Source organism: Ornithorhynchus anatinus, chromosome 20 (genome assembly GCF_004115215.2).
Source record: "Ornithorhynchus anatinus isolate Pmale09 chromosome 20, mOrnAna1.pri.v4, whole genome shotgun sequence".
Lineage (NCBI taxonomy): Eukaryota > Metazoa > Chordata > Mammalia > Monotremata > Ornithorhynchidae > Ornithorhynchus > Ornithorhynchus anatinus.
In genome coordinates, this window is record NC_041747.1 from 13135077 (window position 1) to 13161813 (window position 26737).

Sequence of the window (26737 nt, forward strand, 5' to 3'; positions counted from 1 at the left end):
GGTAGAGTCAGGATTAGAACCCAGGGTTCCTGACACACCTGTACACTTTCCAGTAACTATAATAAGATATTTGTTAAGCGCTTACTATGTGCCAAGCACTGTTCTATGCTCTGAAGCTCTGTTCTAAGTGCTGGGCACTGTTCTAAGCGCTGGAGGCTACACTGCTCCCCTAGAAAGGCTCAGAGCGGCTCAGAGGCCCACCCCACTCAAGCCAACCAAGACCCAACAGGAAACCAAGCCACCCAAAGCCATCGTTCGCACAGACTCAAGCACCCAGTTTTCAGCTGTCTTAAAACATTCAACCGAAACTCCCTGTTACAGTCTTTTTTCAGGTTGAATAAAAAGGAAGCTAGGCGTGTTCATGCAGTTGAGAAATATGTGGGCTTAGAGCATTTTGTTTTTGTTGGGTTTTTTCAGTGAAAATGGGCACTGGCCCATGCAGGCTGGCCTAGAGTCATCCAAGGTGAACCTGGGGGGGCTTTTAGATTCTTCTGGCACGAAGCTACCTCTGTCTTCGAGGCCGTCGACTTGGCTTGTTTCCCAGTCTCTGTGTCGACAAGTAATCTACTTCTTTTTCCACTTTTTTAAAAAGAGAAAACATTTATATAAAAGGAACTGAATTTTTTTTTTTAGCAAGAATCCCAATTTCATTCATTCGTTCAATCGTATTTATTTAGAGCTTACTGCGGAGCCAACAGCGTGGCATAGAGAATAGAGCACGGGCCTGGGAGTGATAGAAGGTGATGGATTCTAATCCCAGCTCCGTCACATGTCTGCTGTGTGACCTGGGGCAAGTCACTTTACTTCAGTGGGCTTCAGTGACCTCATCTGGAAAATGATGAATGACACTGAGAGCCCCACATGGGACAGGGACCGTGTCCATCCCGATTTGTGTCCACCCTTAGAACAGTGCTTGGCACATAGTAAGCCCTGAACAAATACCATAATTATCATTATTATTAAGACAATATGACAATAAACAGACACATTCCCTGCCCACAACAAATGTTTGCCGGCTCCTCCCCCAAAGCAGCTACTGAGGACAGGCAACAGCTCATCTTCATTAGGTCCTTTCCTGAAATTGCCCTTTGGGCTGCTAAAATGACTAATTCCAGAATCCTTGAGAGCAAGGATGGTACTTACTAACACTCTTGTACTCTCCCAAGTGTTTAGTACACCGCTCTGCAATGGGTAAGTATTCAATAAATGGGACTGAGTGGTCGATGTTGTTAAATAAATCCCTACGGTCCAGTTCCACCCGGGGTCTCTTTTAAACCCACGAACCCCCTTATTAGCCACAGTAGCCAACAGGAGCAGGGCCTCAGTGGGGCCACTGGGACAGCTACCTCAGGGTCCTCAGAAGCATGACAGAATCCCCCCTCTCCCTCTACACGGGAGGAATTGAAATCTTTTGGAAGCTTGGGTTAAGCAGTGTGGCCTAGTGACTACAGCCCAGGCCTGGGAGTCAGAAGGATCTGCGTTCTAATCCTGGCTCTGCCGCTTGTCTGCTCTGTGACCTTGAGCAAGTCACTTCCCTTCCCTGTGCCTCAGTTACCTCATCTGTAAAATGAGAATTAAGACTGTGAGCCCCATGCAGGAGATGGTCTTCATCCAACGTTGTATCTGTCCCAGCGCTTAGTACAGTGCCCGGCACATAGCGCTTAATACCATAAAAAAAAGGTTCTTGTTAAGTGCTTATTATGATCCAAGCACTGTTCTAAGCACTGGAGTAGGTACAAGTCCATCACATTGGACACAGTACCTGTTCCACATGGGGCTCACAGTCTTCATCCCCACTTTACAGACGACGGAACAGAGGCCCAGAGAAGTTAAATGACTTGACCAAGGTCACACAGCAGACATGTGGCCAAGCCAGGTTGAGAACCCACTTCTGACTCCCAGGCCCATGGTCTATCCACCAATTTGTATATCTGGTTGGTTCAAGTCCAGCAGACAATTACTCTACCCCTTCTTCAAAGTCTTGTGGAAGGCCCATCTCCTCCAAGAGGCCTTCCCAGAATAAGCCCCACTTTCCCTCATCTCCCACTCCCTTCTGCATCTCCTTGATTTGCTCCTCCCCCAACCCAGCCCCACAGCACTTACATCCATATCTACAATTTTATTTATATAAATTGATACGTGTCTCCCCTCGTCTAGACTGTGAGCTCATTGTGGGGAGGGAATATCACTGTTTATTGTTGCACTGTACTTTCCCAAGCACTTTGTACAATGCTCTGCACACAGTAAGCGCTTAATAAATACTACTGAATGAAGGAAGGAAGGAAGGAATGGATGACTAGCTGCTATCACGTGGGTGGCCAGGCCAGAAAGGGAACATCGCTGATGATTCCGAGGAAGTCAGGTAGGTGGGACAGGATATCCCAGAGAGCAAGCATCCCCAAACCCGGCGACTGATCGGTCTGGCGGGATACTGTGGAAAATCCCGGTGGGTTGGTTTGGGCCTCTGTCGTTGGACGGAGTGACTCAGGGAAATTCCTTTACGTTCATTGCGCCCCACTAACTGACTCAAGAGTTAGAATCAAGGTTAGAGGTTCAAGGGCAGGGAAGCAGCATGGCCTAGTGGAAAGTCAGTCAATCATATTAATTGAGTGCTTACTGTTTTTTTATATTTTTTTAATGGTATTTGTTAAGTGCTTGCTATATGGCAGGCACCATACTAAGCGCTGGGGTAGATACAAGCTAAGTAGGTTGGACACATTCCATGTCCCACATGGAGCTCACGGTCTTAATCCCCATTTTACAGATGAAGTAAGTGAGGCACAGAGAAGTGAAGCGACTTGCCCGAGGCCACATACCAGACAAGTGGCAGAGCCGGGATTAGAACTCACATCCTTCTGACGCCCAGACCCCTGTTCTATCCACAGTGCAAAGCACTGTACTAAGCATTTGGGAGAGTTCAATAGAACAATAAACAGAAGCATTTCCTGCCCACAGTGAGCTTACAGTCTATGGGGCAGACACTATTTATCCATTAATATAAATGAATAAATGACAGATGTGTATACAAGTGCTGTGGGGATGGGGGGGATGAATAAAGGGAGCAGGGTGACACAGAGGGGAGTGAGAGAAGGGGAAAGGAGAGCTTAGTCAGGGAAGGCCTCTTGGAGGAGATGGGCCTTCAATAAAAACCACAGCAATGAGGTTTCCCGGGAAGTTGACTCATCTTCCGGCATGTCAGTTAGATGCTAGCTTGAAATGGAGCAGCTGACCAGTGCACAAGAAGCAGATTTGGGAAAACCAATTAGCCTTACAAAAGAAATTCACTAATATTCCATTAGCTCGGTGTTGCTGCACTTTAGCAAAGACTGCAATTCATCCATTCAGTCATATTTATTGAGAGCTTACTGTGTACAGAGCACTCTACTAAGCGCTTGGAAAGTATAATTCAGCAACAAAGAGAAACAAACCCTGCCCATAAGGGGCTCACAGTCTAGAAGCGGGGAGACAGACATCAAAACAAGTAAACAGGCTTCAGTAGCACCAGTATAAATGAATACAATTAGATAGATAGATAGATAGATAGAGATAGAAATATATAAATATACACATCAGAACAAGTAAAACAGGCATTAATATAAATAGAATTATAGTTATGTACACATATACACACAAGTGCTGTGGGGTAGGGAGGTAGAGCAAAGGGAGCAAGTTGGGGCAAGGTGGGGGGGGGGGGGAGTGGGAGCTGAGGAAAAAGGGGGGCTTAGCCTGGGCAATGAAATGGATAGATATGGACGATTTTCACTGACTTTATGGAATAAGCGGATTGATTTTTCCCAATGCAACATAAGCCTGTTTCTCGTAAAAGGAGAGAGTGATGAGGCAGACCCAAAAAAATAGATTTTCATCTTGTCGGGAATGAGGTGGTAGTGGGGATGAATGTAGGACCTTTAATAGTAATTATGGCATTAGAGTGTAAGCTTCTTGCGGTAGGAGTCAATCAATAGTGTTTACTGAGCGTTCACATGTGCAGAGCATGATTACTAAGCCCTTGGGAGAGTTCAGTGTAACAGAGGTGATAGACACATTCCCTGCCCACAACGGCTTACAGTCTGGAGAGGGAGACGGTCATTTAAATAGATAACAGATAATAGATATTATATAGATATCTATATCTATAGATATAGATAATAGATATTAAATAGATAATAGATATTAAATAGATAATGATGTGGGGCTGAGGGTGGAGTGAATAAAAAGTAGAAATCCGAGTGCAAGGATGCAGTCAAAGGGAGAGGGGAAATGGGGACTTAGTGAGGGAAGGCCTCTTGGAGGAGCTGGGCTTTTAATAAGGCTTCGAAGATGGGGAGAGTGACCGTCTGTCGGACGTGACGAGGGAGGACGTTCATATACCAACTCTGTTGAACCGTCCCTCGAGCCTTGAGTACAATGCACTTGCTTTGAGTGAAGCCCTGTTCTAAGGACTGAGATAGATATAAAGTTATGAGATGAGACACAGTCCCTGTCCCACATGGGGCTCACTGTCTAAGGAAAGAGAGATGGGCATCTTCTCTCCTTTCTTCCAGATGAGAAAACCGAGGCACAAACAATTTAAGCGACTCACTCAAGGTCACACAACAAGCATGTAGTCTCTCACAGCGGGCAGTGAGCCTTGAAGATTCCAGGGGATTAGAAAATCTAGAAGCAGAATTAATGGTAACTAGAGCAATGAGGAATCACAAACAGTTGCGAGCAAGTGCATTCCGGCCCTTTGCTGTTTCCGAACGATGACACCGTTTACCGTTCGCCAGACCCACCCAAACTTCTCCTGTGTAAATTAGAGCGAGCAGAACTTCTGTGACTCACACGCCGACTGAGGCGATCATTTCCGCCCATCAGAGTCCAGATGATAGCTTCCCCTCACAGGAAACAAATACGAGATGGTCTAATCTCCTCGATTATAATTTAGGAAGCCGACAAACGAGCCGGCCATTCGATTACGTGCCCGTTCTACACAGACACATACGCTCACACTTCCACCTCTTCTGCACACATACACACAGCTTCTCCCTTTCCCATTTAGAGGTCCAAATTGGAGAAACTCAAGAAAAGTTAGTTCCTACATTCTGAAAGAAATAGACGTACATATCTCTAAATTACATATTATGAATCATTTGTTGATATTAATGCCTGTCTCCCCCTCTAGGCTGTAAACTCTTTGTGGACAGGGAATGGTGTCTGCCAACTCTGTTTTGTGGTACTCTCCCAAGTGCTTAGTACAGTGCTCTGCACATAGTTAAGTGTTTAGTAGAGACCACTGATGATAAAAAGTATTAATCAAGCTATTGGGTATATTCAGAAGAATTAAATAGATTCTACATCAGCAGGTGATCTAAATGTTCCTTGCTTAATCTTTTTTCTCCCCACCTCATGTCCCCAATAACTGTCACTTCAGTCCTTCCTCAACTCCTAGGGTTCTGAAACCTCTCCCTCCCTCACATAGCATTAAAAAAAACCCATTAAAAACAGTATTTGTTAAGCGCTTACTATGTGCAGAGCACTGTACTAAGGACTGAAGTAGACCCAGGATAATCAGGTTGATAATCAGGTTGGTGTCCCACAGTCTTTTCCCCATTTTACAGATGAGGTAACTGAAGCATAGAGAAGTGAAGTGACTTGCCCCAGGTCACATGGACACGTGGCAGAGCCAGGATTAGAACCTATATCACCTGGGAGTCAGGGAAGAGTACAGTAGAATTTGTAGTCAAGATCCCTGCCCTTAAGGAGCTTACAATCAATTAAACAGCCATATTTATTGAGTGCTCCCTGTGTGCAGGGCATTGTATTAAGCGCTTGGGAGAGTAGGATATAACGATATAATAGACACATTCCCTGCCCTCAAGGATTTTACTGTCTAGAGGGGGAGACAGACATTAATATAAATAAATTACAGATCTAGACCTAAGTGCTGTGGAGAAGTGGAGGAAACAGACACTAAAATAAATTTAAAATTGGAGGAAACAATAGAGCATTAAGAGAGGTACCTAAGGGCTACTGGAAGGGTGGGACTATATAAGCTGTTGGGTAATGTGGAAGTATTGAAATGTGTGTACCCTACTGGATAGAGCACAGACGTGGGAGTCAGGATGATCTGGGTTCTAATCCCAGCTCCACCACTTGTCAGCTGGGTGACTTTGGGTAAGTCACTTCAGTTCTCTGGGCCTCAGTTACCTCACCTGTAAATTGGGGATTAAGACTGTGAGCCCCACTTTGGACAATCTGATTACCTTGTACCTACCTTAGCACTTAGAACAGTGCTTGGCACATAGTAAGTGCTTAATAAATATCATTATTATATCATTATTATTACAGTGCCTGGCTGTAAGAAATATCACAATTATTTTTATTAGAAGTGGCTTTCAGAGCCAGGCAAGAGAGGCCCACGGCCTCTCCCCCAAGGTATTTTCTCAGGTTTGGGCATTGGTTGCTCACACCCAGACAGCTCCTTCACCCTCCCCAGCCCTATTCTGCCCTGCTCAAATCAGCTGCTCTCCCTCTCCGGTCTGCTTTCCTCCACTCCCCGATCTGGAAACCAGTTCTGCTCTTTGGACTGGCAAGCTAATGCCTCTTCTGCCAACTCAATGCTTCTGGCCCTGGTCCTGGTTTGCTATTATTAGATTTGGAGATTTCCCGAGGTCTACCACGGCAGCACATGTGCCCGAAGGGTCACCCGGGGAACCACCGCCAGGATCGGCGTGGCAGGGAGTAAGAGGGGAAGAGCCCGCAAGAATAATAATAATAACTGTGGTATTGGTGAAGCGCTTACTATGTGCCAGACACTGTTCTAAATGCTCGGATGATACAAGCAAATCGAACTGGACACAGTCCCTGTCCCACATGGGGCTCACAGTCTTTAACCCCATTTTACAGATGAGGGGAGTGAGGCACAGAAAAGTGAAGTGACTTGATGATGATGATGGCATTTGTTAAGCGCTTACTATGTGCCAAGCGCTGTTCTAAGCGCTGGGGTAGATACGAGGTTATCAGGTTATCCCCACATGGGGCTCCCCATTTTACAGGTGAAGTAGCTGAGGCACCGAGAAGTTAAGTGACCCGCCCAAAGTCACACAGCTGACAAGTGGCAGAGGCGACATTAGAACCCACGACCTCTGACAAGCCCGGGCTCTTTCCACTGAGCCACACTGCCTCTCAAGATCACACAGGAATGGCTGCGGGCTGACGAAGGCTTCGGGACTGATGGTGCTGAGACCCGCCTGAAACCCGTCTGCCCCAGTGGTAAGCTCACTGTGGGCAGGAAGTGTGTCTCTTTATTGATGTATTGTACTCTCCCAAGCATTTAGTCCACTGCTACACACAGTAAGCGCTCAATAAATATGACTGAGTGAATGAAAGCTGCACCTTGTGGGAAGAATCAATAATGCAAGTGTCGCAAGTGAGCGAATGGCGGTGTCTGGCGAAGCTGCAGAGTGAAATCCCAAGGAATCTATTAGCTAATCACACCTCCTCCAAGAGGCCTTCCCCGATTAACCCCTCTTTTTTTTTAACTTATGGTATTTGTTAAGTGCTCATTTGGGCCAGACACTGTTTTAAAGACTGGAGGAGATATGAGTTCATCAAGTTGGACACAGCCCATGTTCTGCATGGGGCTCAGAGTCTTAATCTCCATTTTACAGATGAGATAACTGAGGCTCTGAGAAGGGATGCAACTTGCCCAAGGTCACACAGCAGACACGTGGTGGAGCTGGGACTAGAACCCAGGTCCTTCTGACTCCCAGGGCCGTGTTCTATCCACTAGGCTATGGTTTCCTCTCCCTTCTGTGTTGTCTATGCACCTTGATCAGTGACCTTAGGTCAGTCAATATTCACCCCTCCCACAACCCCACAGCACTTAGACACACATCTTAAAATTGTGACTTCTAATCCCAGCTCCACCACATGTCTGCTGTATGACCTTGGGCAAGTCACTTCACTTCCCTGTGCCTCCGTTACCTCATCTGTAAAATGGAGATAGAGACTGCGGGACAGGGACAGTGTTCAACCTGGTCAGCTTGTATCTACCCCAACACTTAGAACAGTGCCTGGCATGTAGTAGGTACTTAAATACCATAAAAACACACCAAATTTATCTTCGACAAATCTCAAATAAACTTGAATACCAATGTTGAAAAGCTTGCTAGACCCGAGGTTTTTGGGAATGGAGCATTTCCTGGAAATGTGGTTTCATTTACTTTTTCTTTTGTTCTTTGGTTTCAAAATAGAAAGGAGAATTCCCTTGAACTTTAGCAGGAATTCCCCTGCAAATAGGATATTTATTTAAGCCGGAGTGGTTTGAGCCTGTCTGGGAAATGAAGGAATTGAGTGAAGTCCAATAAACCATTCATTCATATTTATTGAGCACTTACAGTGTGCAAAGCACTGTACTAAGTGCTTGGGAGAGTACAATATAACAATAAGCAAGGAGGAAGGAAGAAAGAAAGGAAGGAAGAAAGAAAGGAAGGAAGAAAAGGAAGAAAGAGAAAAGAAGGAAGAGGGGAGGGAGGAAGAAGGGAAGGGAGGGAGAAGGGAAGAAGAAAGGAAGGAAGGAAAGCAAGAAGGAAAGGAAGGAGGGAGGAAGAGAGGGAGGGAGAAAGGAAGGAAGGAAGGAAAGACCTACATCTGAGCATACATGGTTGATCGGGGAGAAATATTTTGCTTGTAGATGATCGACTGACATGATAAGCTTGCTTCTTGTCCCTGGCAGCATTAGTCAGTCAGATTTATTGAGCACTTAGTGCATGCAGAACACTATATGAAGCTCTTGGGAGAGTACAATCTAACAGGACACATGCCTTGCTCGCAATATGCTTACACTTTAGAGGGGAAGGCAGACACTAATAAGTGGAGAGTGGTCACCAAAGCTTCTCTGAGGAAACACCCCTTGGCTATCCGATCCCTGTCGGCTGTTCTCCCAACCGTGTCGGAAGCGCTTCCCCCAGCTATTCTTTTTTCCCAGTTAGCCAGGATACCATGCCAACCGGCACACGATCCGCTGTAAACACCCGGCCGTGTCCCGGGCCAAGCTTGGAAGAAGGTCAGGGCTGTGGAGGCTTTGTCCCTCTCTCTCTCTCTCTCTTTCCCTCCCTGTTTCGGACATGGAGATGGCCCGCGCTTCCCAGACACCTCTGCCTTGTAGCAGCAAATATCTGCAGAGAAAGTGGGACAAAGCCCATTATGAGCAACACAAGAAAAAGGTAGGTGAGTCCCTCCCCCTCACTCTACCACCGCGGTTTCCCCATCGATAATGAAGGCAGGTGGTCGGGGTTATTTTTAAGGAAGGAGGTTAATAAGCAGCCTTATGAGGGGAACTGCTAAAGAGAGACGTCGGAAGAGACAGTAGGCGGGGTGGGAGAGGAAACCAGCAGCCCCAGCTCCGATTTCTGCTCTGAAACAAATAGACAAGGGAGTCAGCAGGTTGTGGGTTCTAATCCCGGCCCCGCCACTGCTCTGCTGCGTGGTCTTGGTCAATAATAATAATTGTGCCAGGGACTGTACTAAGTGCTTGGGTGAATACAAGCAAATCGGGTTGGACTCGGTCCCGGTCCCACATGGGGCTCACAGTCTCAATCCCCATTTTACAGATGAGGTAACTGGGCTCAGAGAAGTGAAGCGACTCGCCCAAGGTCACACAGCAGACAAGTGGCTGAGTTGGGATTAGCGCCTATGACCTTCTGACTCCCAGGTCCATGCTCTATCCACTATGACCTCTCTGCCTCAATTACCTCATCTGTAAAATGGGGACTGATTGTCAGCCCCAGGTGGGACGTGGACTGTGTCCAACCTGATTAGCTTGTGTCTACCTCAGCACTTAGAACAGTGCCTGGCACAGAATAAGCATTTAACAAATACCATTAACAACTAAAAATCAATCCAGGAGCTGTTCTGAAGGAAAAAACGGCAGGACTTGGCAATAGAATGAATGGGGGAGTTGAAAGACAGTGGGAAGTCTGGGTTTCACAAAGTAGAGGGATTCCGGAGGGACAGGGAGGTGTTACTGACAGATTGGAAAGTCAGGAGGAGTGAGTTTAGGAAGAAAGATGAGAAGTTCAATGATATACATGTTAAGTTTGATATTCTCCCCTCCCTCAAGTTCTATGGCACTTAAGTGCGTAACCATCTGTAATTTATTTTAAGGTCTGTCTCCCTTTGTCTGTAAACTCCTTGTGAGCAAGGATTGTTTATACCTACTCTTATGCTGTCTCTCCCAAGTGCTTAGTACAGTGCTTAACACTCAGTAAATACCATTGACTGATGGATTGATTGAAGTTTGAGGTGTTGGGTGGGATACCCAAGTGGAGATGTCCCTGAGGCAAGAGGAAATGCAGGATTACACTTATTAAGCACTTAATGGATGCAGAGCACTCTACTAAACAGCTGGTGATGCATGAACTAGTGGGTAGAGCCCCACCTGGGAGTCAGAGGTCATGGGTTCTAATCCTGGCTCTGCCACTTGTCTGCTCTATGCCCTTGGGTGATCCACTTCACTTCTCTGTGCCTCAGTTCCCTCATCTGGAAAATGTGGATTGAGACTGTGAGCCCCATAGGGGACAGGGACTGTGTCCAACCTGATATGCTCATATCCACCCCAGCGCTTAGTACGGTGCCTGGCACACAGTAAGTACTTCACAGATGCAACAATTATTATTCAAGGTAAGGGCTGGAGGAGGAGATTTGGTGTGATCCACAGAGAGGTGGAAGCTGAAGCCACTTCTGCCAATGAGCTTTCTGAGAGAATGGAGGTAGAATAATAATAATAACAATAATTGTGGTATTTGTTAAGCGCTTACTATGTGCCAGACATTGTGCCAGGTAGAGCTAGAAGAGACCCAGAGCAGGGATTTGTGGGAGTCAGACAGTTAAGGGATGAGTGGAGGATATAGGGCCAGAGAATGAATCTGAGAAGGAGTGTTCGAAGAGACGAAAGGAGAACCAAGCAAGCTAATTCCGAGTCAGCACAACTGAGCCCTGATAGTGTTTCAAGAAGGAGGGAGGGGTCCATGATTTCAAAGGCAGCCGAGAGGTCAAGGAGGATTAGGACCGAGTAGAGCCCCGTGAATTTGCCTATAAGGGGGTCCGGAAGCAGTGTGGGAAGAGCCCAGGCCTGGGAGTCAGAGGACCTGGGTTCTAATCCCTCTAATAATCATACTAATCGTGATATTTGTTCAGCACTTACTATGTGCCAGGCACTGTACTAAGCCCTGGGGTAGATACAAGATAATTGGGTTGGACACAGTCCCTGTCCCACATAGGGCTCACAGCCTTAATCCCCATTTTTTGCAGATAAGTGAGGCACAGAGAAGTTAAGTGACTTGCCCAAGGTCCAGATCCCGAAGGAGCACGGCATAGTGGTTAGAGCACAGGTTTGGGAGTCAGAAGGCCATGGGTTCTACTCCCGCTCCATCGCGTGTCTCCTGTGTGACCTTGGGCAAGTCACTTCTCTTCTCTTGGCCTCAGTTCCTCATCTGTAAAATGGGGATTGAGATTCTGAGCCCCACGTGGGACGGGTATTGTCTCCAACCCGATTTGCTTGTATCCACCCCGACACTTAGTACAGTGCCTGGCACATAGTAAGCGCTTAACAGATACCACTATTATTATTACTATTATCTCACCGGAAACACCGCCATCCAGAGCAACAGGGAGCTTCCGTCCCAGTCACCCCCAACTGACCATGCCAACCTCCCGGTGGCAAGACTTATGATTACGGACGGCTCTGCGGAATGAACCCACAACTTCAGATGAACAGTCAGTCTCAAAAAGAGCGAGTCACGTCACCAGCTGGCTCCAGTCAGCCCGTGCCCGGCTCCATGGAATTCCTTCCATCTTTTCTCGCAGGACCTATTTTCCAAAGAGGAAACATGCCGCTCCCCAAACCCAGATTTAACCTCACTGGGCCTTATGAGAATCTTGTGTCTCTTCTAAATGTAAGCCATTCCCAGGGGCCAACTGACACTAATTGGGCCTTAGAGATGTAATTAACAGGTCCAGTCGTACTGTCCCACCCTGGAAAGACAGTGAAATATTTTACTAAAAGTGCCAGATACACAGCAGTAAGGAAAGCTCACTGAGGCCATCCTTGTAGAAAAATAGAAATGAAACTAGAAAATCTGAACTCCTAAGGATTCCTACTCAGACTTTAAAGACGTTAATCACTGTCAACACAAAGTGACTGAGTAGCAGCGTGGCTTAGTGGCAAGAGCAGGGCTTGTGAGTCAGAGGTCATGGGTTCTTATCCTGGCTCCGCCACTTCTGAGCTGTGTGACTTTGGGCAAGTCACTTCACTTCTCTGTGCCTCAGTTTCCTCATCTGTATAATGGGGAATAAGACTGAGATGCATGTGGGACAACCTGATTACCTTGTATCTAGTACAGCGCTTAGAACAGTGCCAGGCACATAGTAAGCACCTAACAAATACCATCATCATCATCAGAGTCAAAGTCTTTAGTAATAATGATAATAACAATAATAATTGTGGTATTTGTTGAGCGCTTACTTTGACTTTGTCCTCTGAGGAGAGCATTCTAAAAGAGATGGAGAAGCAACTTGGCCTAATGAAAAGAAAACAGGTCTTGGAGTCGGAGGGCCTGGGTTCTAATCCTGCCTCTGCCACTTGTCTGCTATGTGGTCTTGGGCAAATCACTTCACTGTTCTAGGCCTCAGTTACCTCATCTGGTAAAATAGGATTTGAGAGCCAAATGTGGGACAGGGACTGCTTCTAACTCTTATCTCATATAGACCCAACTGCTTAGTACCTGGCACATAGTGAGTGCTGAACAAATACCATAAAACAAAACAAAAAGATGGAGGGGAGATAATTGGGTAAGAAGAGGAGGGTGGAGAACAGATACCAAACTGCAGCTCAAATAGCTGCCTATATTTGTGGCTGATCTGTATAGTCATCCTTCAAATTTATAGTACTCACTGAATAAATTACTTGATTTTTCTTAGCCTCAGGGTTCTCATCTCTGAAGTGGGTATAGCAACCAGCACTGTGTCAGTATGTGTCTTTGCTAATGATCAAAAAAAGGTTCTTTGAAAAAATCACAAAATCCAGCAAATACAATAAGTGAGAGAGCCTCACTGGGTTATTATATTTGTTAAGCGCTTACTACATAACGAGCACTGTTCAGAATGATGGGATAGATATGAGTTAATTAGGTTGGACACAGCCCTGTCCCACAAGGGGCTCACAGTCTAATAATAGTAATAAAGATGGTATTTCTTAAGCACTTACTGTGTGCCAGGCACTATTCTAAGTCTCAAATAGGAGGGAGTAGGATTTAATCTCCATTTTACATTTGAGGAAACTGAGACACTGAAAAGTGAAATGATGTGCCCAAGGTCACACAGCAAGCAATTGGAAGAACTAGGATTAGTACCCAGATCTTCTGACTCCCAGGCCTGTGCTCTTTCCATAAGCCACACGACTTATGGTGCTTCCGACCTTCCCCATAAACTGCATAGACGATTCCCATAATCCCAGTCCGATAAAGCAGGCATTTCCATCACTTTTCCGATTCACAAAGTGTCACATTTAGATTCTGTAGCAAACCAACAGCCTCCCAGAACCTTTTTTACCGATTATCCCTCTCCCTCGGAAAGTTCTCTTTGCCCCAGATAATATGAATAATGAGGTATATAATGCTATTCGTGCTAATAATAGGCTCCATCTAGGCATGGCTTTGAATTATTTGTAAAAAAACACTTTCACCCAAATGGATAAAAATCTGTTGCAGATCCAGACGGCAAGACCAGAGGTGGATACCCAAGCTCCCTTGACCTTTGGCCATCTTCACTTGAAGCTCAAGAAGCTGAAGGTATCCCCTAGGCCTCTTCCCCAAGGTTATCTCTTGGTTAATTAGGATAAATGAGCTGCAAACCAGGAAGACCTGACTAATCAGGCCCAGGAAGCCAGGAAAAAAAAAAATCACATCAATGTGTGGCCACCTGAGTGCCAATTAACTTCCTTCCCCCCCCCCCCCCCCGCCCCCCCCCCCCCCCGGAACTGCCCTGAGGAGTAATTGCTCCCAAAAGCTTTCTTTCTTTTCAGGATGGTTAAAGGTCACCACATCTTCTGTAAGAAAAATGAAGAAAAAGCCTTTTTCAGGGAAAACAGCAGTTGGGAACAATTAAATGAATCCTTTTTTTCCTCTGGGCCTTAGTTAGCTCATCTGTAAAATGGGGATTAAGACTGCCAGCCCTGTGTGGGACAGGGACCGTGTCTGACTTGATTATCCTGGAGACCTAGTGCTTAACAAATACCATGAAACAAAACAAAAAGATGGAAGGGAGATTCTTTGAGTGGCCCCAAAGAATTTGGGGTTTTCCCCTCCTTAGAAGTGCCTGCTTCGTGCTGGACACAGCTTTCAGTGGTTGACTGGAGTGGCTTGTCATCCCAAATATTGTTCTTTTGGACTCTCCCAAGTGCTTAGTACAGTGCTCTGCACATAGTAAGCGCTCACTAACTGACTTACTGACCCCGCTCGGGGCTGGATCCATCTGTAGAGAAGAGGTTGCTGAAGACTCAATCATTTTTCTTTTGCTTTTGAAAGACTCATTTTGGGAAAGAAATCAATCATATTTATTGAGTGCTTACTGTGTGCAAAGCACTGTACTAAGTGCTTGGGAGAGTACAATACAGAAATATAACAGGGTTGGTAGACACGTTTCCTGCCCACAACGAGCTTAACATTTGAGGGGATCAACAAGGGATCCAGCACGTCGAGCTTCGCTTAAGGATGAGGTCCCAAACTGATTTAATTGCTACTACTGGCGTGGAAAATGAACTTCATTCTCCTAAAGGGGAAGACTACTTTTACTTCTTACCACGTGTTGTATTGAACTTTCCTAAGTAAATTAGTACAGTAAATAAATTTAAAAATAGAATTGAATGAATGAATGAGTGAAAGAAATAGAAGCTATGAAAATTAAACAATCCATACAATTCCTCTACAAGTGACTTTGTAGGATGAAATAAAAAGGGGACGGAGGGCATAACAGAAGCATGGGGGGGCGGGGCTTCCGGAAGGAGGCAAAACCAGGGAGAAACAACGGGAAGGCAAAGATGAAAAGACTGAGTGGCAGTGCAGCCTAATGGACAGAGCACGGGCCTGGGAGTCAGAGGACTGGGTTCTCATCCCTGCTCCCCCTCTAGACTGTAAGCTCACTGACGGCAGGGAATTTGTCTACTGTACTCTCCCAAGCACTTATTTCAGTGCTCTGCACGCAGCAAGCGCTCGGTAAATATGACAGTGAATGACTGAACACCGTTTCCTCACTAATGCCCCTAAAACCAAACAAAAAGTTTCAGGTGGGCATAAGGGACTCACCTACATGACTGTTTCTGGAGGAGATATTAACCCCAATAGATTGACAATAAAAGAATAACACGATAAAGAATAGCCCCATCCCAAATAAGGAGATGGGTCTCTTTCCCCGATAGCCCCGGCCTAGGTAGGTTCTCCCAAGGGGAGCCGAGAGGAGGAGTTCTGTCAACCCAAGAGGTCTCTGAAAGTGCATCTCCTCCTTTCTCGGTACACGTGTCTGAGATATTACTAGTCACCCACCTTGTTTCGTCGCATCATTTGATTTCGTTCGGATGCGTTCTGGTTCCGAGACAAGGTCAAGTGACCCCTTATCTCCCTACTTGGTGAATACCACAGCAATTAGGGAAGATTTCCAGGGCAATGTTTGAGAGGATTCAAAAGAGGGGAGGTGAAAGTCTGCACAGTGCAAGGTTGAGAGAAGATGTAGTGGGGAGAGCAAAAAAAGACATACCATTCCGTGAGCCCAGCCTGCCGTAGCTCCAAGGAGTTATTATTCTTATAGTTCTTATATTATATAATAATGACAATAATCGTGGTATTTAATACAGTGCCTGGCACATAGTAAACACTTAAATACCACAATTATCATTATTATTATTATTTGCGGTATCTGTTAAATACTGACCTCATGTCAAGCACCGGGCTGGGGGCGTGTATGAGTGTACGAGGAGAAACATCTCTCTGGGGAAGATACAGGATAATCGAGGTTGTAAGCTCATTGTGGGCAGGGAATGTGTCTGTTTATTGTTGCACTGAACTCTCCCAAGTGGTTAGTGCAGCGCTCCACACACAGTAAGCACTCCAGAAACACGATTGATTGAATGAATGAATGAAGTAAAGATGGTGTGTTTCCTTGCCTGCTCCGGGCCCAGCTAGAGGAGGAGAGGCTTTCGGTGATCGAGAGGGATAACGGTTTGCTGCTGGAGAAGATGGCCTGCATCATGAGGAGCGGGGGCCGCATAGATAACCACAACAACTACAAGTGCAGAAGGTATTGGGCCCTCACTTACCATATTGAATAAATGACCGTCGGGCCACCTCTCTGTCCATCTCCGTTACTCACCCCCTCAGCATTCAAAGCCTTTTTGAAGGCCCATCTCCTCCAAGAGGCCTTCCCTGACTAAGCCCCCCTTTCCTCTTCTCACATTCCCTTCTGCGTCACCCTGACTCGCTCCCTTTGCTCATCCCCCTCCCGTCCATATCCGTAATTCATTTATTTATGCTGTCTGTCTCCTCCTCTAGAACCTAAGATAATAATAATTATGGCATTAGTTAAGCACTTACTATGTGCCAAGCACTGTTCCAAGCACTGGGGTAGATTCAGGGTAATCAGGTTGTCCCACGTGGGGCTCCCACTTTTAATCCCCATTTTACAAATGAGGTAGGTGAGGCACAGAGAAGTTAATTCTGTTGCCGAATGGTACTTTCTAAGCGCTCAGTACACTGCTCTGCATAGTAAGCACTCAGTAAATACGACTGACTGAATGAAGTGACTTGCCCAGCATCACACAGCAGACAAGTGGAGGATCCGGATTAGAACCCATATCCTCTGATCCCCAAGCCCGTGCTCTTTCCACTAATCCATGCTGTTTCTCTAATCATCGAGGGTGGGGAAGGGGGTCTGTTTATTTTTCTATCGTACTCTCCTAAGTGCTTAGTACAGCGCTCTGCACACAGTAAATGCTCAATAAATAAGAGTGACTGGCTGACAGGACTTGGGGATTCCCAGACTGAGTTCACCTGGGAATAGGGCAGTCCGCTGCTTCGTTGAGGTGGGCTGACTCGGCCATGAGGGGTCAGGGACGGAGCCAAAAATAGAAGCAAAGTGGAGGGAGAGGAAAGAGGAGGAGGAGAAAGTGACAGGACCCTTCCCGGAGACCTCAGAAAACAGGAGCAGAGCTGACCACATCTCCCCGCTATCAGCTCTGCCCTTCTTCCTTCTAGCTGTCTTCACCCCCAGAATCCTCATGCATAGACACAAATTCATCATCATCAGTGGTATGTATTGAACGCTTCCTGTGTGCAGAGCACCTACTAAATGCTTGGGATATGAATTCAAGCGCATATCACAGCGCTTGAATATGAAATTGGGATTCATGCACCTCTCTGGAGGCTTTCGGTCAGCTGCAGTGATCTTCTAGCCCACCCCTTGGAAGGTTCAAACAGAGGAGAAGGAAAAAAAGTCCTGCTTTCAGGGGAAGTGAAATCAGTCAATCATATTTTTTGAGTGCTTATTGGGAACAGAACACTGTACCAAATGCTCGAGAGAGTACAATACAGTGCAGTTTTGCAGTGCAGTGCATAAGGAGCATGTTCTAGTGGAAAGAAACCGGGCCTGGGAGTCAGGGCATGTGGGTTCTAATCCCGGCTCCACCGCTTGACTGCTGTGTGACCTTGGGCAAGTCGCTTAACTACTCTGTGCCTCACTTACTTCATCTGGAAAATGGGGAGTAAGACTATGAGCCCCAAGTGGGGCAGGGACTGTGTCCAACCTATACCCCAGCACTTAGTTCAGTGCCTGGAGTACAGAAAGCGCTTAGTAAATACCATAAAAAAGAGGAGGCAGATATTAAAATAAATTATACATAGGAGAAATGGCAGAGCCTAAGGATATGTCGATCAGTGGTATTTACTGAGCACTTACTATGTGCAGAGCACTCTGCTAAGCATTTGGTAGAGTGCAATACAGCAGAACTAGCTGACACATTCCCTGCCCTTAATGATATATCCATAATTGCCGAAGGGCTTGGGAGCGAGGCCTCAATTGGCTCTGCCTCAATTAGAGAGGCAGGATTAGAACACAGATCCCCTGACTGCCAGGCCTGCGCTCTCTCCACTAATCGAGTTGCCAACTCTCAGGGTCTAGATCCGCTGCCTGAATCTTTCGGCTCTATTGCTGCCCTAGTCCTCGGGTTCGATCCATCTTTTCCTTTTGAGTTTAAACAGGGAAAAGCGAGAGCGGGAAATCTCCCGCGTGAGCAAGGAGAATCAAGCCCTCCTGCAAAGGATCATGAAACGGGAACCTCAGTATCAAGTGAAAAAATGGCAGGAAGATTGGCAAGTGTTGGAAAGATACAAGAATAATATTAGAAGATACCCGCTTGGAGGCTGGGATGTGTGCAAATGGAAGGTAATGGTGGATTTCTTTCCATCCGCTGATCCTCTTACTCCTTTCACTTGTCCATTTTGCTCCACTGTTATTCCCTTTGTCTCCTCGATGCTACCACTTAGTACAGAGCCTGGCAAGCAGTAAGTGCTTAAAAAGAGCACAATTATTATCAGAAAGCACTCAAATACAGGGAAACTGAGAATCAAAGTGACTTGCCCTAAGTCACCCAAGAGGCAAAGTAGCAGGGCCCCTGATTTTCAGGCTTAAGTTCTTTACTTTGGGCACTGTCATTATCATTTTTAGTACATAATTACCACAAAATGGTTGTATTATATAATATAATTATATTTGTTATTGGTATGAATAACACTCATCATAATAATGATAATGACAGTTCTCGATTTTCCTTCCGTGGAGTGTGTGGGAGGGCGATAGAGTGACAGAATTGGCCGGAATGACAGAGCAGGGTTGCAACCCAGCCCGGCCTTCTTGTAAAATACAGATGGAAATGATGTAGCTCCTCAGTTCTAACTTACCCAGTCCTGCAAGTTCTGCTCGGACCAGAAAATATTAACATTAACAATAATAATAATAGCAGTTACAATATTTAAGGGCTTATTATGTGCCAAGCACTGTATTAAGCGCTGGAGGGGATTCAAGCCAATCGGATGAGTCCTTGTCCCACACGGGACACACGGGGCTCACAGTCAATCCCTATTTGACAGATGAGGTAAGTGAGGCACAGAGTGGTGAAATGGCTTGTCCAAGGTCACATAGCAGACAAGTGGCAGAGCCGGAATTAGAACCCACAACCTTCTGGCTCCCAGGCCCATGCTCTAGCCACTTCACCATGCTGCTTCTCAAGAAACAGTTCCCCCAGGGCTCACTATCCCTGCTCAAGATCGTGGCTTTGTCTAGGAGATGAGCTTCATAGTAATAATAATGGTATTTGTTGAGCACTTTCTAAGTGCCCGGCACTGTTCTAAGCCCTGGGGTAAATACAAGATAATCTGGCTGGACACTGTCCCTGGCCCACATAGGGCTCACAGTCTTCATCCCCATTTTACAGATGAGGGAACTGAGGCACAGAGAAGTGAAGTCACTTGCCCAAGGTCACACAGCCAAGTGGCAGAGCCGGGATTAGAACCCGGACAGATTCAAACAGAGAGGAAAGTGTCACCTCCCCAGGGACATCTCAATTAAATTAAGCCTCCCCCCTTCTAGGCTGGAACCCCAGAGCTCTGAGAACGAAGCCTGATGAACTGTAGTGAGGATCAGGTTTTCATGGAGGGGGCAGGTTTGAAAAGACAATTTTCTGGTGAAAGCTTCTGAGGATTTGATCCAAAACAAAAAGCAAGCCCAATTGCCTTTTTCTGTCCTGGAACAGTGTGGCTTACTGGCAAGATCACAGCCCTGGGAAGTCATAGGACCTAGTTTCTAATCTCACTTGTCTGCTGGGTGATCTTGATCAAGTCACTGAACTTCTCTGTGCCTGTTTCTTTAACTGTAAAGTGGGGATTCAATATTAGTCCTTCCTTCTTGAACTGTGAGCCCCATATGGGACAGGGACTTTGTTCGACTTGATTAGCTTATGTCTTACCCTAGCGCTTAGTACAGTCTTGGCACATAGTAAGCACTCGACAAGTACCACAATTATTATTATTACTGATAATAACACTTATTAAATATGGGTCTATTCGAAGTGGGTTCTCCTGGCCAAGGTTTTAACTTCTCCTCTCCCTCCGCCTTCCAGCCTCTCTAACCCCCAGCCTGCTCCAAGAAGAGATTTTTCCAAAGGCTAGAACCCCATGGCTTCGTTCCGCTAAAAGTTCTGTTTCCGATGGATTTTTTTGATCTGGCAGGAATCAAAATTCAACAAAAGGGGGACAAACCAGGCCCAGAAGGCCAAGCAGCAACAAGATGAGGACGGAGAAGGCAAACTGATGGAGGAAGAACCAGGATTCGGGCCAAGAGGATGTGTTGGGGAACGATGCCCCCAGTAGATGATTGCTGACCCCCTTCAGCAGTGATGCCAGGGCCAGAGATGACAGCGAAGGAAGCAGTAAGACCTTGGTCGAGTCACTTTACTTCCCCGGGCCTCAGTTCCCTCATCTGGAATATGAGGATGAAGACTTGTGGGACATGGACTGCGTCCAACCCGATCAGCTTGTATCGACCCCAGCGCTTCGCATAAGTGCCTGGCACGCGGTCGTCGCTTAACACATGCTATAAATAAATAAAAAGACAGCGGTACCATCTCCATAGCCCACAGTGCTATCATGCCAAGGGCAGATGTTCAGAGGGAAACGAGGATGTGGCTTTTAACAAAAATAATATCCCAGGGTGATGCAGCAAAACTCTTTTGAGGGGGGTTGAGAGTCAGCAGGTGAAATGATACGCAAGCAAGAGAAAGGATCTCAGATCATGCCGGATTTGAGACCAAAGGTGGCAGCTAGGGTGGAGGGGAAGGAACTACTGCTCTTTTCTGGACTGCCAAGAGAGCAGTCCTCTCTCTTCTCCCAGGCTCTCTGCTGTCACTGGGCAGGGCATCTGTGAAACAATCCATTAATCGATGCTATTTACTGAGCACTTACTGTGTGCAGAACACTGTATTAAGAGCTTGGAAGAGTAGAAGCAGCGTGGTTTGGTGGGTAGAGCATGGGCCTGGAAATCGGGAGGTTGTAGGTGTAAATCTCTGCTCTGCCACAGGTCTGCTGTGTGGCCTTGGGCAAGTCACTTCACTGATTGAGATTGTGAGCTCCATGTGGGACAGGGTCTGTGTCCAACACGATTTGGTTGTACCCACCCCAGGGATTAGTACAGTGTCTGGCATACAGAAACCATTTAAGTAGAATTATTATTATTCCCTGCACCTCAGTTACTTCATCTGTAAAATGGGGATGAAGAGTGTGAGTCCTGAATGTGTCAGGGACCATGTCCAACCTAACTTGTAACTCCAGCATTTAGAACAGTGTTTGACAATATAAGTGCTTAATAATTATTAGTATTATTATTATTGCAATATAACTGTTGGTAGGCACATTCCCTGCCCACAGCAAGCTTATAATAATAATAATAATAATGGTATTTGTTAAGCAATTACTTTGTGCCAATAACTGTTCTAATTGCTGGGGTTAATACAAGGTAATCAGGTTGTCCCATGTGCAGCTCACAGTTTTAATCCCCATTTTACAGAGGAGGGAACACAGGCACAGAGAAGTTAAGTGACTTGCCCAAGGTCACACAGCAGACAAATGGTAGAGCGGGGCTTAGAACCCACGACCTCTGACTCCCAAGCCCATGCTCTTTCCACTAAGCCATGCTGTTTCTCATACTGAGAAGTCTATAACCTGGAGGATGAGCTTACAGTCTTACTGTTTGAAATTATTCTTCACGGGGACAGGGAGACAGCTTAAGTGTTTACAATGTGCAAAACATTGTACTCTGCTACGTGCTGAGAATATAAATGGATGAGAATATAGAGGCATTCCCTGGGCCCCCAGGAGACTCACTGTCTACAGAACTAGGAGGGTGTTCCCTATCCTAAGAAAACCCTCCCTTGACCCCACCATTTCTTCCAGTTATCCTATCTCCTTCCTACCATTCCTCTCTAAACTCCTTGAGTGAGTTGTCGACAAACGCTACCTCCAGTTTCTCCCCTCCAATTCTCCCCTTGACCCCCTCCAATCTGGCTTCTGTCCCCTTCACTCCACAGAAACCGCCCTCTCAAAGGTCACTGAGGATCTTCCTTGCCAAATCCAATGGCCTCTACTCCATCCTCGACCTCTCGGCTGCCTTCGACACTGTCGGCCAGCCCCTTCTCCCGGAAACATTATCCGACCTTGGCTCCACTGACACTGTCCTCTCCTGGTTCTCTTCCTATCTCTCCGGGCACTCATTCTCGGTCTCTAACTGTAGGAGTCCCTCAAGGCTCAGTTCTGGGTCTTCTTCAATTATCCGTTTACACCGGCTCCCTTCGTTTCGACTACCATCTCTGTGGAGATCATTCCCAAATCTACTGCTCCAGCCCTGATCTCTCTCTCCTCTGCAGTCTCGCATTTCCCCTTGCCTTCGGGACATCTCTTTTTGGATGTCCCGATGATGCTGGAAACTGAACACGATGAAACAGAACTCATCTTCCCACCCAAATCCCGTCTTCCTCCTTTTCCCATCACTACAGACGGCACCACCATCTTCCGTGTCTTACAAGCCCGTGACGTTGGTGATATCCTCAACTCATCTCTCTCATTCAACCTGCATATTCAATGTCATTAATTCCTGTCAGTTCTCCCTTCACGATATGGCTAAAATCCACTCTCTCCTCTCCAACCAAACTTCTACCACGTGAATCCAAACACCCTATCATGCCTTGATTACCACATTAGCCTCCTCGCTGACCTGCCTGCCTCCTGTCTCTCCCCACTCCAGTCCACATTTCACTCTGCTGCCCAAGTCGTTTTTCTACAAAAATGTTCTGGCCACGTTTCACCACTCCTCAAGAACCTCCAGTGTTTGCCCATCCACCTCCACATCAAACAGAAACTCCTCACCATCAGCTTTAAAGCACTCAATCACCTTGCCCCCTCCTACGTTATCTCACTGCTTTACCTCAACCCAGCCCGCACATTTTGCTCCTCCAGTGCCAACCTACTCACTGTATCTCCATCTGGCCTGTCTTGCCGCAGACCTCTAGTTGCTTTGTGTCCTTGGGCAAGTTATTTCGTTTCTCTGCATCTCAGTTTTCTCAACTGTAAAATGGGGATTCAGTACCTGTTCTCCCTCCTTCTAAGAGCGCCATTTGGGACAGGGAGTGTGTCCAACCTGATTAACTTCTATCTACCCCAGTGTTTAGAACAGTGCTGACACATAGTAAGTGCTTAAATGTCATAATTGTAACAACAATAATAATGGTATTTGTTAAGCATTTACTTTGTGCCAGGCACTATAGTTAAGATAATAATAACTCTAGACACTCTCCTAAATTCACAGTATTTGTTGAACATGTGCACTGTGCAGAGCACTATACTAGTAGAGAAAGTCAGTCAGTCAATTCTATTTATTGAGTTCTTACTGTGTGCAGAGCACTGTACTAAGCCCTGGGAAGAGTACAATATAATAATAATAATGATGGTATTTGTTAAGCGCTTACTATGTGCAAAGCACTGTTCTAAGCTAACAATGTGACATTCCCTGCCCGCAACGAGCTTACAGTCCTCACAGCGTAAGAAGTCGGAGTTGCTTGTTTAATGAAGTGACAACATTTCCCTTCCCACAAATCCCAAACTGATCCCCTCTGTTCTTTAATTTAAGTTTGGTCTCCTCTTTACTTCCCAGCCTCCTGCCACCCGCAGAAGAAAACTGCTATTAGTGTATTACTATTTATAATCATCCCTGGGTATAGCCACGTTAAAAAACAATTAAAGCTTTTCTAAATGAAATGAGTTCCAAGTCAGCAAAATGAAACCCACACAATGAAGGGAAACTGGACTTTCAGGCAACTTAATGTCTGGAGTCAGAGGAAGCGATGCGGAAAGCTGGCGTGGAATCCAGGGATCGAGTCTTCTAAATCTATTAATCACTGTGGTATTTAAGTGCTTACTAGATGCCAAACACTGTTCTAGGTGCTAGATGCCAAACACTGTTCTAAGTGCTGTGGGCAGGGATTGCCTCTAATTGTTGCCGAATTGCACTTCCCAAGCACTTAGTACAGTGCTTTGCACACAGTAAGCACTCAATAAATATGATTGAGTCAATGAATGAATGGGGTTTTCAGTTTAGTCTACTTACTGAGTGCTTATTGTGTGCAGAGCACTGTACTCAGGGCTTGGCAGAGTACAATATAGCAATAAACGGACACATTCCCTTCCCACAACGAGTTTAGTCTAGACAGTCTGTCCTGAATCCGGCCGACTGCTTCAGCATCAGTAGCCGCTTTCCTCGTGCCCCTCCCTCCCTCAAGCCACCTGCTCTGCCTTAAAAAATTGTAAATGGTTCATTTTTCTTCCTGTATGCTCCTGGAGAGTGGGGGTTTTGCCCACTCACCCTTATTATACTCTCCCAATCACTTAGCACAGTGCTCTACAAAATACCACCGATTGATTGATGATAAAAGAAATCATTCTCCTCATTCGGAGCCCCTGGGCAGGAGATGAGCACGTCCAAATTGCCCAGGCCTGGGTCTCCTCTCTTTCAAGAAGCCAGAGCTGGACAAACCCCCAGTATGCAAAGAGTAACAGTTACACCAAGTGGTGGCCAAGCAGAACTGAAAAATCTCACCCCTGCCATTTTTCAGAGAAACACACCCACGTGTAATTCATTCAATCTTCTTTAATTGAGTGCTTACTGTATGCACAGCACTGTACTAAGCGCTTGGGAGAGTACAATGTAACAACAAACGGGCAGATTCCCTGCCCAAAACGAGCTCACCCAGAATAATAATCATAATAATACTTATGGCATTTGTTAAGCGCTTACCGTGTGCCGAGTACTGTATTGAGCGTTGGGGTAGATGCAAGGTAGGGACTGTCTATCTGTTGCCGACTTGTTCATTCCAAGCGCTTAGTACAGTGCTCTGCACATAGTAAGCGCTCAATAAATACTATTGAATGAAAGGTAAGCGGGTTGGACACAGTCTCTGACCCACTTGGGGCTCAGTCATTCATTCATTCAGTCGTATTTATTGAGCGCTTACTGTGTGTGGAGCACTGTACTAAGCGTTTGGGAGAGTTCAATGCAACAAGAAGCACTCCTTGCCCATAATGAGCTTGCAGTCTAGAGGCGGGGAGACAGACATGAATAGAAATAAATAAATGACAAATAGGGACATAAGTGGTGTGGGGCTGGGAGGGGGGATGAATAAGTCAGGGCGACACAGAAGGGAGTGGGAGAATAGGAAAGGCGGGGAGGGTTTAGCCAGGGAAGGTATTTTGGAGGAGATAGACCCCCAATAAAGCTTTGAAGGCAGTCAAATTTTCTGTCAATCATATTTATTGAGCCTTACTGTGTGCAGAGCACTGTACTAAATGCTTGGGATAGTATGATATAATAAAATAAATAAATAAAAGTGGTTATTTGTTCAGCGCTTACTATGTGCAAAGCACTGTTCTAAGCGCTGGGGGATACCAGGTGATCAGGTTGTCCCACGTGGGGCTCACAGGTTTTTTTTAATCCCCATTTAACAGAGGGAGAAGCAGCGTGGCTCAGTGGAAAGAGCATGGGCTTTGGAGTCAGGGCTCATCAGTTCGAATCCCAGCTCTGCCACTTGTCGGCTGTGTGACTGTGGGCAAGTCACTTAACTTCTCTGTGCCTCAGTTCCCTCATCTGTAAAATGGGGATTAAGACTGTGAGCCCCCCCATAGGACAACCTGATTCCCCTATGTCTACCCCAGCGCTTAGTAGTAAATAAACTTGGCACATAGTAAGTGCTTTTCAAATAGCATAATTACTATTGTTACTATCTGGATGTCTCTTCCGATCCCTCGAGAACCTCTGAAGAGGGCTCAAACAGCGGAAAGGATTGAATGAATGAATAAATGAATGGACTTTGGCTCCCATGAAGGTCTTCAGGGTAGCATGGCATAGTGGAGAGAGACCGGGCCTGGGAGTCAGAAGGTCATGGGTTCTAATCCAGCCTCCTCTACCTGCCTGCTACGTGACCTTGGGCAAGTCGCTGGGCCTTAGTTCCCTCATCCGGAAAATGCGGTTGAGACTGAGCCCCACGTGGGACAGGGACTGTGTCCAACCCGATTTGCTTATATAATAATGTTGGTATTTGTTAAGCGCTTACTATGTGCAGAGCACTGTTCTAAGCGCTGGCGTGGATACAGGGTAATCAGGTTGTCCCACGTGAGGCTCACAGTTAATCCCCATTTTACAGATGAGGTCACTGAGGCACAGAGAAGTGAAGTGACTTGCCCACAGTCACCCAGCTGACAAGCGGCAGAGCCGGGATTAACAATATGATATAACAATACACAGGCACATTCCCTGCCCACAACTAGTTTACAGGAATTAGAAGTAAACTGAGAAACAGTGAGAACTGTGAATAGAAATAAACCGAGAAACAACGAGAATTGTGATTAGAAATAAACCGAGAAACAATGGTGGAGTGTGGAGAAAGCCTGGATATCAGACCGTAAATTCGTTGTGGACAGGGAACGGGTCTGTTTACTATAATATTGTACTCTTCCAAGCACTTAGTACAGTCCCCACCCTATTGCCCCTACTCCCTCCCTCTGCTCTTCCTCCTTGCCCTCCCCCCAACAGCTTCTTTCGGAATCGGTGCGGC

General features: G+C 46.2%; 2 protein-coding genes across 2 annotated transcripts in view; one reads left to right on the forward strand and one right to left on the reverse strand.

Moving 5' to 3' along the window:
* RASA3 (RAS p21 protein activator 3) overlaps window positions 1–26737 on the reverse strand; it is a 172204-nt gene that overhangs the window by 144663 nt on the left and 804 nt on the right. The gene's annotated exons all lie outside the window — the stretch shown is intronic.
* CFAP97D2 (CFAP97 domain containing 2) lies at window positions 9069–20672 on the forward strand. Its single transcript, XM_029048306.2, has 5 exons — window positions 9069–9209; window positions 13752–13832; window positions 16214–16332; window positions 18279–18471; window positions 20313–20672. The coding sequence occupies exons 1-5, from the start codon at window positions 9111–9113 to the stop codon at window positions 20451–20453; spliced, it is 633 nt and encodes a 210-aa protein (XP_028904139.1). The 5' UTR covers window positions 9069–9110; the 3' UTR covers window positions 20454–20672.

Bases quoted from the DNA above. Each gene is read 5' to 3' on its own strand.
- CFAP97D2 (XM_029048306.2), top strand. From the start codon at position 9,111: ATGGAGATGGCCCGCGCTTCCCAGACACCTCTGCCTTGTAGCAGCAAA. The intron at 9,210-13,751 runs GTAGGTGAGTCC...AATCTGTTGCAG, and splicing joins ATGAGCAACACAAGAAAAAG to ATCCAGACGGCAAGACCAGA. The intron at 18,472-20,312 runs GTAATGGTGGAT...TTGATCTGGCAG, and splicing joins GGGATGTGTGCAAATGGAAG to GAATCAAAATTCAACAAAAG.